Source organism: Ursus maritimus, unplaced genomic scaffold, assembly GCF_017311325.1.
Source record: "Ursus maritimus isolate PB19 unplaced genomic scaffold, ASM1731132v1 scaffold_6, whole genome shotgun sequence".
NCBI classification, from domain to species: Eukaryota; Metazoa; Chordata; class Mammalia; order Carnivora; family Ursidae; genus Ursus; species Ursus maritimus.
Genome location: NW_024426774.1, coordinates 49,601,612 through 49,617,951, shown reverse-complemented (window position 1 = coordinate 49,617,951; position 16,340 = coordinate 49,601,612). Strand labels below are relative to the sequence as shown.

The 16,340-nt window shown below is 43.7% G+C and overlaps 1 protein-coding gene across 4 annotated transcripts in view; it reads left to right on the top strand.

Annotated features, from left to right (window-relative positions):
- DYSF (dysferlin) overlaps window positions 1-16,340 on the top strand; it is a 203,481-nt gene that overhangs the window by 160,341 nt on the left and 26,800 nt on the right. For all 4 annotated transcript variants that reach the window (XM_008699984.2, XM_040623327.1, XM_040623325.1 and 1 more), the window contains one exon: window positions 11,234-11,332. In XM_008699984.2, coding sequence (XP_008698206.2) covers window positions 11,234-11,332 — 99 coding nt within the window. The remainder of the gene's footprint in view (window positions 1-11,233; window positions 11,333-16,340) is intronic.

Genomic DNA, 16,340 nt, shown 5'->3' with positions numbered 1-16,340 from the left:
CGTATACTCCCCTCTTCCCAAAAGGTCTTTCCCTGCTCCGTGAGGGACCTGTTTTCCTATCCAGAGAAAAAAGGTTCATCTCTTCTCAGAGGAAAAATGCTCAGCTTTCTGTGGAGATCTGCAGGACAAGAAGTTCTCTCTGAGGCCCCATTGCTTGCCTGCCTACCCCTAACTGTCCTGTCCCTGTCCCCTCCTGCCCATAGCCTGGGTCAGGACAGTGCTTGGAACTTGGCGCAGGGCTCATGGCTGAGTAAACATCCCCGTGAGGATGCTTGCCGAAGCTTATTAACCAAGCCAGCGTCTTTAACACCTCTCTGACGTTAACTGAAGGGTCGGGAAGCCAGACCGAAGTAGCAGCAAGTTCGAAATAGAAAATATTTGAAAAGTAATGTGATTTTGTGTATGAAAATGCACACAGTAACTAGAAAGTAGGTTGACTTTGGCACATAGTAGGCTCCCCCAAAATACTTTTAAAATTGAATTTAAGATAGCTAAGATTAGTGTCTGTAGTCTGATGAATGCTTCAGCAGTCCCGGGAAAGTCTTCAAAAATAGTTTTTCTCTTAAGTAGATTGTTGGAACTCCTGCTAAGCAAAACTGTCTACATAAGCAGAATGAAGAAGGTAAGGAAAGCTTTTGCCCGGGCCCTATTGGAACCATCACAAATTCTGAATTCATGATGTCTCACTGCTTTCTTCGTAGGTGAGAAGACTCTGGTGGGATCTTCTTTCATCCACCCTACTGGATAGACCCCACTCCTCTGGGCTTTCTGCATGGGTGTATGTGGTCATGCTGTCCCCAGAGGGCCAAGTCATGAGATCGTGTATCTTATCTACCTTAGGCTCCAGGGTTGGGAGAGGGCTAGTAAGCTGGCATTCCCCAGAGGTTCCCCAGCCCACTTGGGTCTCCTATCTGGAACAGGCCAGTAGTCAAATTATCAGGTCTTGACCCTTCTCTGCTCACCATCTGCTTGACTTTGCTAGATTTCAGGTACACTGACTCACTGGGCCTTTTGGAAACAATTCAGCATTTTGGTTAAAGGTCTTCCCTTCCCTCCCACCTCTGCTGGTCCAGCTTGAAGTCAGAGTAAGTGGAATAATGATCTCTATGACAGACACAGAGGCAGGACCATAGGCAGTGTCAACAAGAGGTTGAAAGCCCAGTGTTCCACTTGTGGAAATAATTAAGTGATTTTTGTTACGAGTATGTAGCGTTCTGCTGAATCAACATGGTAGCTGGTTGTGGGCATATGTTTGTGTGGGTTTGGGGCATGAGAGGTTTAGTATGAATGGAATGGAGCAGGTTGGAAATTGGAGTGCTTGCGTGTCTGGGGGCTTGGTCTACATGTAGGCATAAATAGGCATATGTTACATCTGCATTTTTATTTGTGCGTGCATGAACAAATAGTCTCCGTTGCTTAAAACTTAGGGCATTAATTAAAGAACGAGAGGCATCATATCATTATTCTAGTTACGCAGGTGTTGAGTTTTAGGGCAGTGGTGATGGGATCGAAGTGATCATGCTGGCAGTATCAATAAGGGTATTTATCATGGTAAACCCTACAGGTCATTAAGTCTCTTTGTAAACATCAGCCCAGAGCCTTGCCATAATCCCAGTGTTGGGTTACATTATTACTATCTTGATGATAATGATTTGTGCTGCAAGAGAAATCACTTTCAACACAGTCTAGGATATCTACCTCTGGGATGACGTAGGTAACGAAGGCCTGCTTAAAATTATTTAAAAAAAAATAGACTTTTTTTTTAAGGTGGGTGTGAGTAGTCGCACATAACGACCCGAGCAAAGTTGAACACTGTAACTTCGGTGACAGGTGGACTTGCGCCGGAACTTTCGCTTTGATGCAAGTGGTCATCCTGGGAGACGGTCCCACATAAGTGAGACCTCCTCCCCACCCTCACCTCTCCTCACTTAACAGGAACTCAGGCTTAGCCTTATTGTCGTCGATTTTTCTGTCTGTATTCATGAAATGTGTTAGGCCTCCTGAATGCAAACGGGAGATTAAATGTTCAGTGTGTGGTGTGCCGATTTGGGTCTTCAGAGGGATTAGGGTGCCCATTACACTGGATCAAGCCCAGAGAAGCATGTCTTTGTTACGTGGCTTTGGTTGCTCAGGAACTGAATGCTGGCTATTAGCTGAAATTGGAGAGGCTGCCAGGCCGTGCCTTGATCAGACTTACTTGCTTGGCTGGCTGAACAACGAGGGGCCTTGAACTTTGGGCATGGGGATAGAAAGCTTTAATGGCCAGACTTCTTGCTGAAGCCCGAGATGACACTTAGCAATCAAGCCTTTTGCATTTGTTTTTCCCCCTTGCCACGTTCCAAGACTAGATGCTTGGCTGTTGCAAAATGAGGTCAAGAGCACACTTGGAATTTGAGAACATATGACCATTACCCTTCTGGAGTTTTGAATTATGGGATTCCACTGACATCAAAGGGGCGGGGGGCTGACTTTGACACATCAGGGTTAAGACTGGAAGGGCTGTCCTGTTTCTGTGGGGCTCATTCTTCTGGGTGTGCTAACTTATTCTTGGACTTCCTGAGGAAGAGAAGGAAAAAGTGGGCTTCAAATAACTCTACCAGAAGCCAAATTAGTAAACTAGCAGGAATGGTATTTTCAAGTCACATCTATGAGTGTGTTAAAAACATAACATTATTTTCCTGTAATTCAACTTAATCTCCTTTTTGAGCTCACATTTTTCCTGATGGCAGAAAAGCCCTGGTATCCTCCAGTAGTTCAGGCTTAAGCTGAGTCAGTTTTGGGCTTTTTCTCCTTGTCCTTCCCCTGGGAGGCAGCTAAATTCTGGGCTGGGCTTCCAGAATGTCATGACCTCCACAGGCAGAGACCCGTGGTCCCCAGTATGCGTCTACTCTGTGTCTGTAGGCCTGCTGATTTCTGGGCCCATGGACCACACAGACAATAGCTTGTTATCTCAGCCACGAGACCTTCTCAGGTCCCCTGGCTCTCTATCGACTAATTTTCAAGCCCTTCTGGGAAACACGGTACAATTTGGCCACTCTTTCATGACACTCTGGTGTCTATAGGCAATGTAGACGGCTCCGCGGCTCGCTCTCTCATGACACCCATGCAGCTGTCTCTGCCAAATGTCTCATGTCCCCATTCCTCTGGCAACTTTGGGGCCGCTGTTTACCACATCCCCAGGGCTGTGGAGGGGTCTCTTCCATATAAACTTTGGAGCTAACCTGGGGGCCAGGGTGTGGGTGTGCCTCATTGAAACCATCACAAATCTCTAGTTCTTTCTTCCTTTCCCCCTCTACATTTTCATCTCCTCTGGAGAGGGTGGGAAAACTGGCTGGACAAAACATCCTCTTAAACCCATTTTTTAAATAGCAATGTTATCTGCCTTTGGAAATTTAAAAGCCAAATATCCCCCTTCATCCCCGCTGTTTAGGCATTTATATGTTCATCGAATACTTACTGAACTCCAGATACGTGCCAGACAGTGTTCGAAGTACTGGGGATAGGGTATTAAAAAAGATAGAGATCTCTGCCCTCATGGGGAAGGAGACGCAGTAAACAAACACCTAAATAAAATCCATGGCATGTCAGATGGTGATAATTGCTAGGGAGAAAAAGCAAGGAAGCAGGAATAAGATTTGCTGGGGGGAGGGGTCGTGATTTAAAATCTGGTGAAGAAAGGGGGGTAAAGCAGATTGCGTTTGAGTCAAGACTAGAAGGAGGTGAAAAAGTGACCCACGGGAGGAATAGAGCTCCTGGCAAGAGCACGGGGGTGCTAGAGGTGCTCAAGGACCAAGCAGGCCATTGTGGCTGGGCGAGCACGAATGAGGAGGAAAGACACAGGGCGTGAGATCCGGGAGGTGAGAGACGCATCCTGAGAGACTTCAGCTTTCTCCTGAGTTGAGCTGGCAAATTACTGGGGGGATTGCGCCGAGGGCTGGTGTGTTCCATCCTGTGGGGCTGTGGTGTTGAGGATAGATTTTGGGCAGGGCTGAAAGCAGGGAGGCCAGTTGGGAGGCCAGTTGGCGCAATATTCCAGATGATGGGGAGCAAGGAGGGTAGTGATTTGGGAGACGTGGTCTGGTTCTGAGTACGTACTGAAGGCGGCACCAACAGGATTTGCCGACGGGCTGAACATGGGACATGAGGCGGGGACTCAAAGGGGACTGCAGGGTTTGGGGCTTGAGCATCTGGAAGAAAAGCGTTAACCATTTACTTACACGAGGGAGACTGGAAGGAGCAGGTGGGCAGAGGATGGTCAGGAGCTGGATTCCGGACATGGTACATTTGAGATGCTTATTAGGTGTCCAGTGGGAGATGTGAAGATGTGAAATGGGGGGCTGGAGTTCAGAGGAGTCATCCAGGCTGGAGAGAGCTGAGCATGGGATTCATCAGCATCGATGCCAATTGAAGATGTAAGTCTCAGGGGGAAGCCCAGGGAGCGAGAGTGGATGGCGAGGAGAAGAGGTCTGAGCACAGAGCCCTGGGGCACTCAGATGACCAAAGGGTGAGTGACCAGGAGGAATCAGCCGAGATGGGGAAGGCTTGGCTGGTGACGGGGGAGGACACTACCCTGGTCCTCTGCAAGGCAGGGGGGATATTTCAAGGACAGAGGAGTGACTGACCATATCAAACACTGCTGCTAGATGGATCGTTGAAGCCAGTGGTGATCTTGACAAGCTTTGGCTGAACAGAGACAATGGAAAAACAAGAATTAGACACAAGTGTAGCTAACTCTTTCTAGAAGTTTTTCTGTAAAGGGGTGAAAGAAATGAGCTAGGAGACGAAGGAGAAAGAGAGTTTTCTTTAAATGACAGAGAACTAGTGTCACATGTTTGAATGCCGGCGGAGTGACCCAGTAGAGATGGGTGTCGGATGGCCTGGGCGAGGGTGAGGAGGATCATGGAGTGGTGTCCTTGAGTAGGCCAGGGGCATGGGACCTAGGGCATGAGTGCAAGGGTTGGCCTTGGCTCAAGCACATGTGGTGACAGGAGGGAAGGCAGGGTGTGGTGCAGGTGCCAGTGAGGGCTTGCGGAAGGTCTCTTCTCATTGCTTCTGCTTCCCAAGAGAAGGAGGAAGCAGGGTCACCGGCCAAGAGGGAGCAGAGGGAGGAGATGGCGGAGGTCTGAGGGGAAAGCAGGAAGTATAGGATGGGGGTGTTAGGAGACAGGAGAATCCCAGGCCTGGGAAATTGAGGTGGGATAGATGGACAGCACTGGGACCCACTTGAGGCTGTGACGTGAACTCGGAGTGAGAGCAGTAACTGGTTTGCTCTTCGCCTCTGGCCACGTTTGGTTGTGTGGGAAGGATGCACAGTGGAGTTAAACCCAGGTTGGCTCGGCCGGAAGTATGACGGTCTCCAGAGAGGGCAAGGGAGTAGAAGCAGGGAAGTTCAAAGGGGTAAGCAGAGGATTGTAGAGGCAAAAAATTAACTAGTTAATACACAGATTACGATTCTGCTGCACGTATCATGTCTGCCAAGAGGGGAATTAGAAGAGGTTAGCCTGTGGGATGCAGGAAGAAGGGGGGGACAGGAGGCGCTGAGCGGCTGGCCAGCTGGTGTAACCTGGAGTTAGGAAGGCCACCGCCTGTGCTCCTCACCAGCTGTGTGTGTCTGCTCGGGAGAACCAGCCACTGGACTCTGCCTGGAACTTTGAGGGACGAGGAAATTACAGCTGAGAGAGGTTCTCGAGGAAAACTGGATGTGCTAAGATTCTGGTCTTTTTTGGTGACCATTTGATTGTTCTTATAAAAAAAATTAACTCTTATTTCCTTAGAATACATACTTGGGATTCCTACTTTTCTTGTTTTAGAGGTTATAAGCTTGTATTCGATCACGCGTTCTTGTTTATTTTAACAGCTCTATCGAGATAATCTGTATAATACGAGTTCTATTTAGTGTACGATTCAGTGTTTCTTAGTATATTAACAGAGTTGTGCAGCCATCACCATAATCAGTTTTAGAACGTTTTTATCACCCCAAAGAGACCCTGTACCCAAGAGCAATCACCTGCTGGTTCCTCCCAACCCCTCCCAGCCCTAGGCGACCACTCATCTACTTTTGGTCTCAGATCTGCCTATTCTAGACATTGCATATAAATGGAATCATATCCTCTGTGGTCTTTTGTGATTGCCTGCATTCACTCCGCTCGTGTCTCCAAGGTTCATCCATGTTGTAGAGTGCATCAATTCTTCACTGCTTTTTATTGCCAAATAATAGGCCATGGTGTGGGTTTTCTTTGTCCATTCGTTTTCTTTATCCATTCTTCAATTTCTTTATCCATTCGTCAATTGATGGACATTTGGCTTCTACGTCTTGGCTGTTACGAATGATGCTGCCCGAACATTCCTGCACAAGTTTCGGCGTAGCTGTAAGTTTTCATTTCTCTTGGTCATAGAACTAGGAGTAGAATTGCTGGGTCATGTGATAACTCTCTGTTGAACCTTTTGAAGAGCTGCCAGCTTGTTCTCCAGAGTGATTGTACCCTCGTAGGCTCTCATCAGTAACGTTCCAGTTTCTCCACGTCTTCACCAACGCTCGTTATCATCAGACCTTTTATGATAGCCGTCCTGGTGGGTGTGCGGTGTTTTCTCACAGTGGCTTCGATTTGCGTTTCCCTGTTGGCTAATGAGGAGCCCCCTTTCCTGTGCTTATTATCCATCTGCTGATCTTCTGTAGGGGAATGTCTGTTAAAATGCACTGCTCCTTTTGGGTTGGGTTGTTTGTCTTTTTATTATTGAGGTGTGCGAGTTCTCCATATATTCTGGTTACAAATCCCTTCTCAGATATATCATTTGTAAACGTTTTCTCCCGTTCTGTGAATTACCTTCTCATTTTCTTGGTGATGTTTTTTTCTGAAGCGTCCCGCTACTGTCCTTTATTTTAAAGATCTTTAATTTTAAAAAATTATGTAAGGAATACATGCACATCGTGAAAAATTAGAAAATTTTTGAGTGATGCACTAAAAATAAAAGGAATAAATAAAACATTTGCTGTCATTTGGAGGTAATTGCGATGAACATTTGGGGTTTGGTCCTTTTACTAAAATGAAATCACGTTGTTCATTTATTAACCTTTTGTTAATCTCCTCCGTTGTGAATGGCTTTCTGTGTCAATAAATCTGTTTCAATAGCATCATTTTTTATGTTGCTTAACCCTTAACCATGTGGAGGTTGAGTTTACACAAATAGTTCATTATTGTTGGATACTTAAGTTGTTTCCAATTTTTCACTATTATAAATGAAGTTAAATCTTTATGCACATCTACAATTGCTTTCTTTGGATAGATTTCTAGGACAGGTTGATAGGGCAAAGTGTATGTATACTTTTAAGGCTGAGGAAACATGCAGCCAAATTGCCTTCTGGAAAACACTATGGCCAGCTATGCTCCCACTGGCAGTTTGTGAAAGAGTCAGCCCTTGGCCAAGAAGCTAACCTGGTCCACACCAAAGAAACGATACCGTGATCAGTGATAGCAGTAAATACTGGCATGGCACTTATGTGCTGGGCACTGTTCTAAGCTTTTTATACCTGTTGACTCATTTATTCTTTGCCATAACTCTATCAAATTGGTACTATTATTTGTTCATTTTACAGATTATTAAGGCACAGAGAGGTTCAGTAGTTATCCAAGGTCACACAGCTAGGAGTGGCAGGATTTGAACTCTGTTAGTCTGGCTCCCAAGTCCTGGCTCCCAACCACCCTGATTTATTGCCTTTTTATATCCACAGCACATGAAAATTATTGGCAGAGACAGCCCTATGTACAAAAGCCCAGAAGGGAGAATTTCTGGTACTATGAAGCACAACATTGCCCATTACTTTAAAATATTCTTTATAATGCTAAGAAAGCTTCCTTTTATTCTTAATTGAATGAGAGTGGGTGAATGGGAGTGAATGAACTGAGAGTTTCATTTAGAAATAACTAGAACGTTTTATTGTTCCTCTCTCCCCCTTTCTTATTTGCCTGGTACAGAGCAGGGATAGCAACCTTTTTCTTAAAGGGCCAGAGAGTAGCGGTGCCTGGTGGCACAGTTGGTTAAGCATCCGACTCTTGGTTTTGGCTCAGGTTGTGATCTCAGGGTCATAAGCTAGAGCCCTGGTGTCCCCCCGACCCTCAAATAAATAAGTAAATAAATCTTTTTAAAAGGGGGGGCAGAGAGTAAATATATTAGATTTGGGGGACTTAAGGTCTCTGTCTTGACTACTCAACTCTGCTGTTGTAGCTGAAAAGCCGCTACAGACAGTATTTAAATTACAAAAGCAGGTGCCCTGCCAGTGAGCAATAGTTTGGAAATTTCTGTTATAGATGATTATGTGGGTTTTCTCCTCTTAATCAGTGATGGTGAGCCACTCCTTCATTCTGGAATAATCCAGTGGGACCATGGCAGTTCTACTACTGTAATCGATTAGTATCTTAATGTCTCTATTCAGGAATGAGATTAATCTGTGTTACGTGTGTGTGTGTGTGTGTGTGTGTGTGTAATAAAGAATGATGTATTCTTTGAAAGACTGATAGAACTTTGTTCCAAAGGAACCATCTTGACTGATGTCTGTCCTGGAGGTACTTCTTCGAGAGCTCTTTCACTTTCAGGGTTACTGATCTCTTCATGTTTTCTATTACTTTTGAATCAATTTGGGGAATTTGTACTCTTTTAGAAGATTTCCCGCTTCATCTACATTTTCCGTTTTGTCACTGATTTGGTGGTAGTAATATATCTCTTAATATTTTCATTCTCTCCCTAATATCTTTCTATTTGATCTTTCTCATTCCTGATGGTGTATCTGCTTCTAGACATTAGATTTGATAAATGTTTATTTTATTGGTCTTTTGAAAGTTTGCGCTGAGATTTAATTAGCATTTATAATACTTTTCTCCTTACTAATATATTAATTTCTACTTATCATTGTCAAATTTTGGTCTTCCTATTTTTCATTTTGTAATTTCTTGAGCTATCAGATTATTTATTTTCATTCTTTTTGTATACAAGCGAGATCACTTAAGACTGATTTTTTTCTTTGAGGACGAATTTCCTCTAACCCACAAATCTGGGGGCAGAGCCATCTCACTGTTGGTATTAGCTAAGTATCTATGATTTTAGCTTGGGTTTCTCTTTTACCTAGGAAGATTTTAAAAGTGAGCCTTTAAATTTCTAAAAGGTTGAGATTTTTAATTCTTAAATTTCTCATTAGTTTCTAGTTTTATTGCATTATGGTCAGAGAATGTGACTGATACGGGTTTATCTCAGACTTTATTGAGATGTGCTTGTGGCTTTTAATTTTTTCGAAGTGCTCCGATGGTGCTGGAGAAGAAGGTATATTTTCTGTCGTTAGATCACATGTTTGTCTACCTCGTTGACATTGTTAGTGGTATGGTATTGTCCAGATTCTCTGTCTTCATACTTCTTTTTCCCTTTTAATTTACTTGGTTTTCCAAGTGTGTGGGAAGTGTAACAACTCTCCCACAACTAGTGTGCTTCTGTTCTTTCTTTGGACAGAACATGCTGGTTGGTTGCCCGTTCGTACCTGACTCTGAGCCTGAATCATAAACTCAAACCTTTAAGTATCTGGGCTGGGAAGAGAAGAAGGACTTAGGAGGGATTAGCTAACCTGGCTTCCAGTCTAGCCGTTTCTATCTGCGTGCACATATACGCCTGCGTGTTAGTGTGTGTACTTTCATGGGGTATATGTGTGTTGCAGTATAAACATCCCTCTTGGGCACATCTGTGTAAATATATTTCTCTGTGTTATGCATTTGATATATATGCCTGCATATGTTTATTCACCCATGGTGTCTTTTTCTTTAAATGGATCTTAAAATAGTAGGGGTAGGGTCGGCCTTGCTCTATGCTGGCTTTTTCTAGAGTAGTTCATGTCAGAAAGCTCTGCTACACTGTATCTTAACCCATCTGAATGGCTTTTCCTCTCCTCTGGCTGCAGAAGACCCTCCTGGTAAGTTGGTCTGACAATGAGTGTCTGCAGACTCCGCCTTTCTCTGTTAGCCATGCTCTGTGTGCTGTGTGTCCGGGGATCCCATTCTGGCCACACAGTGGGTGTCAGGGCCACCTACCAGGATGGGTGGAGACTCTGAGGACCTCATCCCACCCTCTCCCCACTGTGCCTGTCCAGGTACCCTGGGCCTGGTTCCAGCTGGTTCTCACCCTTAATAAGCCAGAACTCAAAGGACTGAACATTAGTTTAGAGAGAGCCACCGGTATTTCCAGAAACTCAGTGATAGACATGCAGTTGATTTTGTAGTATCAAAGAAGATTTTTGGGAGATCTCCTAGCATACCCCCTCATACAGAGGAGGAAAAGCAAGTTCTTGATCAGCTTTTCTGACGCCTCGTCCTTGGCCCTTCCCACTAACTGGGTGAGTTTTCATGGTATCGACAGGCATAGACTGAGTGCCCAGCTCCAGGGAGGGTTTGGAGGGAGACCTGAGGCAGAGTGACCATCCCGCCTTCAAGAAGCTTGCTGACTCTCTGGGTGACAGGACCCCCACACCTAGACAGGACACAGCTGGAGGAGCAGTCTAGAAACAAGAGTAAGAGGGCCTGTAGACACACTATGTGTAGGGTGTCTTCTCCTACAGATACGAGTAAGTGGAGGAAGGGCGGGGCAGAGAGTGTGTTATCACAATCTTCTATTCACCTGATTTCCCCCATTTAGCATTGTGTCTTTTGAATAATGGGCACTTTGTAACCATTTGTTGATTTTCAGGGACTCTGATTTGACCTTGGGAAGGCCAAGTTCTGATTTCTGATGCTTTTTCTTTTTCTGGGGTTAGGGAGGCAGGATAGCTCTTCGGGGGCTGAGTTTTCCTGTGTCTACTGCTTTGTACTCATAAGTAACTCATTTCCCCCAAAGAGCTACCGTATGTTCCTTCTGATCTCAGCCTTGGTGTGGCCCTGGAATGCAGGGAGATGCCAATGATCATGTCCACATTACAGAAAGAAGGGAGGCCCGAGAGCTTAACAGCATCGGAGGGCAGAGCCAGGACCAGAGCCTCTGCCTCTCTTGCTCGAGCGGGTGTTCAGACCTTTCTTCTGGTCTGGTCTGCACAGTCTGCCCCTGGAGTGGTGGAGAGTTCCAGCTGTCTGCTCCCCTGAGCTCACCCAACATGAGAGCTTCGAAGTCCATGCTGGCCCATTGGCCTTGCAAGGTGCCTGGTCCAGAAGGGCCTTGCTTAGCAAGTTCTGTTTCTGAAGTGATCTCTTTCTTTCTACCCACTCAGGAGGAGGAGTTCATCGACTGGTGGAGCAAATTCTTTGCCTCCACAGGGGAGAGGGAGAAGTGCGGCTCGTACTTGGAGAAGGGCTTTGACACTCTAAAGGTGAGGCCTTTCCACAGTGTGCTCTTCAGTCTAACAGCCCTGGGCACACACGAAGGACAGCGGGGGTGCCACAGGAAGACAAAACATGTACACATATGTCACCTCCTTTGAATATATGTGTGTATGTCCTCATTCGGTGCCTGAGGGCTGAGGAGGGCTGAGGAGCTAATTGAGGTGAGAAAGGTCACCCACTGATTTAGAGCAAGAAGTCAGTATGGGCTGGGGTAACCAAGAAAGTAGTTTTGGAGGAATGTTGAAAAATACTGAAGTATTTATGGGTGAAATCATGCCTGGCCTGGGATTTGTTTTAAAATGCTTAAAGAGAGAGAGAGAGAAAGAAAGAAAGAGAAAAGGAAAAGAAAGAAAGGAAAGAAAAATAAATGGGAAGATAGATGATGTGAGTGACCCTCTGATAGATTTTCAAAATATTAAAAAGTATGAAAATTGCAAAATACTGAGAATTATTAAAGCTTGGAGATGGGTACTTAGGGATTTGTTATACTATTCTGTTTCTTTTACAGTTATCTGAACTTTTCTATAATAAAAAATTTGGGTTAAAATAAAAAGGAAAGTCAGTTTGAGAATAAGGCTCTGATTCGTCCACCCCTGTGATTGGGATAGAAATTGCCTAGCAAATATAAAAATATGGTAAACTTCATTTCTGTGAAAAAAGAAAAGAAAAGAACCCCCCCCCCCCAAGCCAACCAAACAAACAAAAACAAAGCCAGGGATGAGTCAGCCAAATTCTGGTATTTTGAGGAAATTCCACAAATACAATTATGCTTTTTAAAAGTAGACTGTTTTTAAAAAAGATAACCAGAGGTGACTCAAAGTTACACCCCAAAGGAGTTGTAGAGGGTCCTGGAGAGGGTTGCCAAATACATTCAGGACGCTCAGTTACACTTGAATTGCAGATAAACAAGGAATACTATTTTAGTATAAGTATCTTATATAATCGTTAGATAAGTATGTCTTAGGCCTCAGATAGTGCATGAGACATACTTACCTAACGAGATTATTTGTTATTTATTTGAAATTCAAATTTGACTGAGTGTCCTGTATTTTGCTTTGCTTTATCTGGCAAGCCTGCTTAGGGAAGGTGTGCAAAGGCTGTTAGACACAGGGGAGGGACCCAAGGAGCACCCCAAAGGGGACCGGCTGAATGGGATTTGAGGCCAGTTGGAGTGGTGGGTGGTCTGGGCTTTCAGGTCATTCTGCTGGCTGAAAGCCTTGGGTGGCCACTCTGGGGGGTGATTCTAAAGGTGGCTAGAGTTGTTGCTGATGCACTGGGGGCCTCTGGGTGAGCTGTGTCTGGAGGCCTGGATGTGCAGAGAGCAGGCAAGCAGTGGTTCCAAAGGCACAGGCCTCCTCAGGCAGCAAGTTCTTCGTTGACTTGCAGTTGGGTGTGTGAGGTTGGGCAAAGAGACTGAACTATTTGTGTACCAGGAAGAAGGTCCGACACATTAGGTCTGGCATGTGGTACTGTGGCCTTGCCAGAAAATGAGAGAAACCAAGAACGAGGACTCCTGCCAGCGTGGCCCATGGCCCTGGCCCCCCTTGCTGCTCCCTCAGATGCCGGACACGGAACTGGCATCCTGCCCTCCAGCCTGACCTCTCCGAGGAGATCTCTGACAGTGTCCAAGTGAACATGGTCCGTCCAAAACAAAACACGTTCAACCTGTTTCTGGGGGAAAAAACCAGACCTGGAAGGAACACTGGTCCTTTAAGGATAAGTAAATAGAAGAAAACCACCACCACCACCATGAGTTTTTGCAAAATAGCCTGTAGCATTATGGAGAGAATGGAGAACACAATGGGTAGAGAAAAAAAAACATATTTTGGAAATTACTAGCCGGAGGGAAATATACAACTCACAGTGTCAGTAGCAAAAGATAGAAAAACAAAAGATACAAACAAGAAAGCATAAAAAAACAGAAATCATAGAAAAACACAACAGAAAAAGAATAATACATATTTATTTCCCTAATAAATGAAAATATATTAAGCTTCTCTATTAAGTGATAAGGACTCTCAGACTATATAAAATTCAGAAGTCATTAGACTGTCCTTAAGAGGTAGGTCTAAAACAGTACAACTTAGAATATCTACAAAATAAATATTTTGGCACACAAAATAAGGTAAGTGCCAATAAAAGAGAAACAGATATAATTTAAAGTAAAAAGCAAAGGAAACAAAATGGGATTTTTATGAAAATAAAAGATACATGTCTCAATGAGAAAATGCCCAAACATTCCTGTACAAGACAATAAAGCTTAGAAATATTTAAAGTAAAAATTGTAGGAAGATGAAAACTCATACCTCACACAAATAAAAGCAAGGAATGAGAGAAATTAAAGTTGCAGTAGGGATTTTAATGCACCTCTCTCCTAGGCAGATGAAGCAGAAAGTAAAGAAATGAGGAAATAAGAGGTCTGAATAACAAGGTAAAATATTTTTTAAGCTACATCAAATGTAGCTTTAAAATAGAGTAAAAATAATAAAGAAAATAGAGAATACATTTTTTCCTAATGCTCAGAGAATATTTACCAAATTTGATCACATATTAGTTTAGCAATAAATTACCAAAAGCAGAAATCATACAAGACAGATTAAAATGCAATAAAATGAGAAATTAATAACAAAAGTTTAAACAAAAAGACCAACCACTTGGAAATTTAAAAAGTATTTTATTGAGACTTCCAGTATGAACATGGCTGCATAAGTCAGCATTTTTCCCCCTTTCTTCTGGAAATCATTCAAACCCACAAACTCCATTTTCAGTAAAAGTTGGAAACAAATAAAACCCGCAGACTCCAAAATACATGTAAGGGCTGTCCAAAGGCAACCAGGATTGGGTAGAAGCCACTCGGCAGTAAATGAAGAGAAAATGGTGAAAGGTCATAGTGGTAGCAGATCTCAGAAAACCCCATCCTTCCTAATAGAAGAATGTGGAGAATTATTGAAGACAGGTTATGGGCTCGGGGGTGCTTATTATCTATTACCTTTACTTTTGTGTGTGCTTGAAAACTTTCATAATAAGTAGTGAAAAAAAAAAGTTCCTGAAGTTGAGGTTTCACCATAAAATCTAGAAGTGATCCAGCTTGTTCACAACAATGGAGTCAGGTTCAGGCTGGCGACAAATGCTTCTCGGACCTGGTCCAGTTCAGGGAAGTGGAGAAGGTGGAGCTACACAAGAATCCCATAGATGAGCCATATTTGCAGGAAGCAGTCTGTCTCTGTGGTTGGAACGAAGGAAGTAACTGGGCTAGGAGACTCCAATGTATTTAGTGACAAGTAATCAGAAAAGAACTATCAGGGCATTAATTCAAAAATACCATGGAAAAAAAGAAAATATAAATCAAAACTTAGCCAAAAGAAGAGGATATATACCCACCACAGAAAAATTTTGCCAAGGAGCAGATGAGATGAAATACTTTGCTGTGAACTTTTCAGAGGTGGGATGGTCGGAATCAAGGCAGAAATGAAAGAACTCAAGGGATGATGAGATGAGAGGAGATGAACTGTGATCTGGTAGGATTCAGGAAAGGAGAAGAACACATGAAATTGGAAGGAGGGCAGGGCAGAATGGCCACTTTGACAAACACAGGAAGGGGCAGAGGTCAGAAATGATGAAAGTAAGCAAAATGATGTGGAAATAAAAAACAATACAGAGGTATAAAACAATACGGAGAAAACGACAGATCTGGGAGTCAAGGAGAGGAGATCCAACACTTGCATAATTGGAGTCTCTGAGGAAGCCAACCAAAACGATGAGATAAAACTAATAAGACATTGAAGAGTTTAATGGAATGTCACTGGAATGGAAGGATATCTGAATATACATACTACAAGGTCCACTGGGTGTCAGGAAAAATCAACCAGATTGGTCAACCCTGAGACATAGCCTAGTGTATGTTATTGGACTTTAGAGCTAAAGAATTTTTGTGGTAGTCATACTTTCTTCTCCCCCAAAACATTAAGTCATTTAAAATAGGAAATAAGGCAAGGCAGCTTCGGTTCCTCCACAACCACATTTCATACCCAAAGACAGTAAAGTGCCATGTGTAAGATCATCAAGGAGAGAACAGGTGGCCCAGGATTTCTACTCAGCCCAGCTGCCCTTCAGGCATGAGAGCTGCGGACACACAGGGTGCATATTTCCAGAACTGGGGATACGGATCCCATGTCCCCATCTTGAGGAACATTTAGGGAATGAACTTAGACAATTGGGAGATAACGGGCAAAGCCAGAACGCAGGGACTGGTTGTGGTCATATCATACCTTAGACCTCCAATGCAAACAAATGGAAGGATTAGGGTAACAGGACAGAATATACATATATACAGTGAAAATGTGCAAGTGACAAAACTGGCAAAGTTAGGCACGGGGGCACCTGGGTGGCTTAGTCAGTTAAGCGTCTGCCTTCAGCTCAGGTCATGATCCCAGGGTTCTGGGATCGAGCCCCATGTCAGGCTCCCTGCTCAGTGAGGAGGCTGCTTCTCCCTTTCCCTCTGCCCCCCACCCCCACTCGAGCTGTGCTCTCTCTCTCTCAAATAAATAAATAAAATCTTTTAAAAAATTAGGCACAGAAGGAGGAAAGATGATGGGATACAGAGTAAGGACATGGATTGCCATATTATGGAATAGATAGAGTTGACAGTATTTAAAATTGGCAAATCAAAGAAGAGGAGTATAAGCAAATTATAAGTGAATAGTAGAGAGTGAATATTAAGGAAGACAATGCTGTCTAAAACTGAATGAGGGAGAGGGAGTGGGAAGGAGATAAAATTCCATCATTTTATCATTGCTATAGTAGGGAACTCATAAATACTTCCCCTAAAGACATATAGGACTTAGAGAATTACTTGCATATGTAAATTTATAATAATGTTAGACTATGAGCTTAGCTCATCAGAAACACACACACACGCACACGCACACACACACAGAAAACAGACCACGCAGGCAAAGATGTAAAAAAAATCGATGAAATTGGAAAACGTAACAT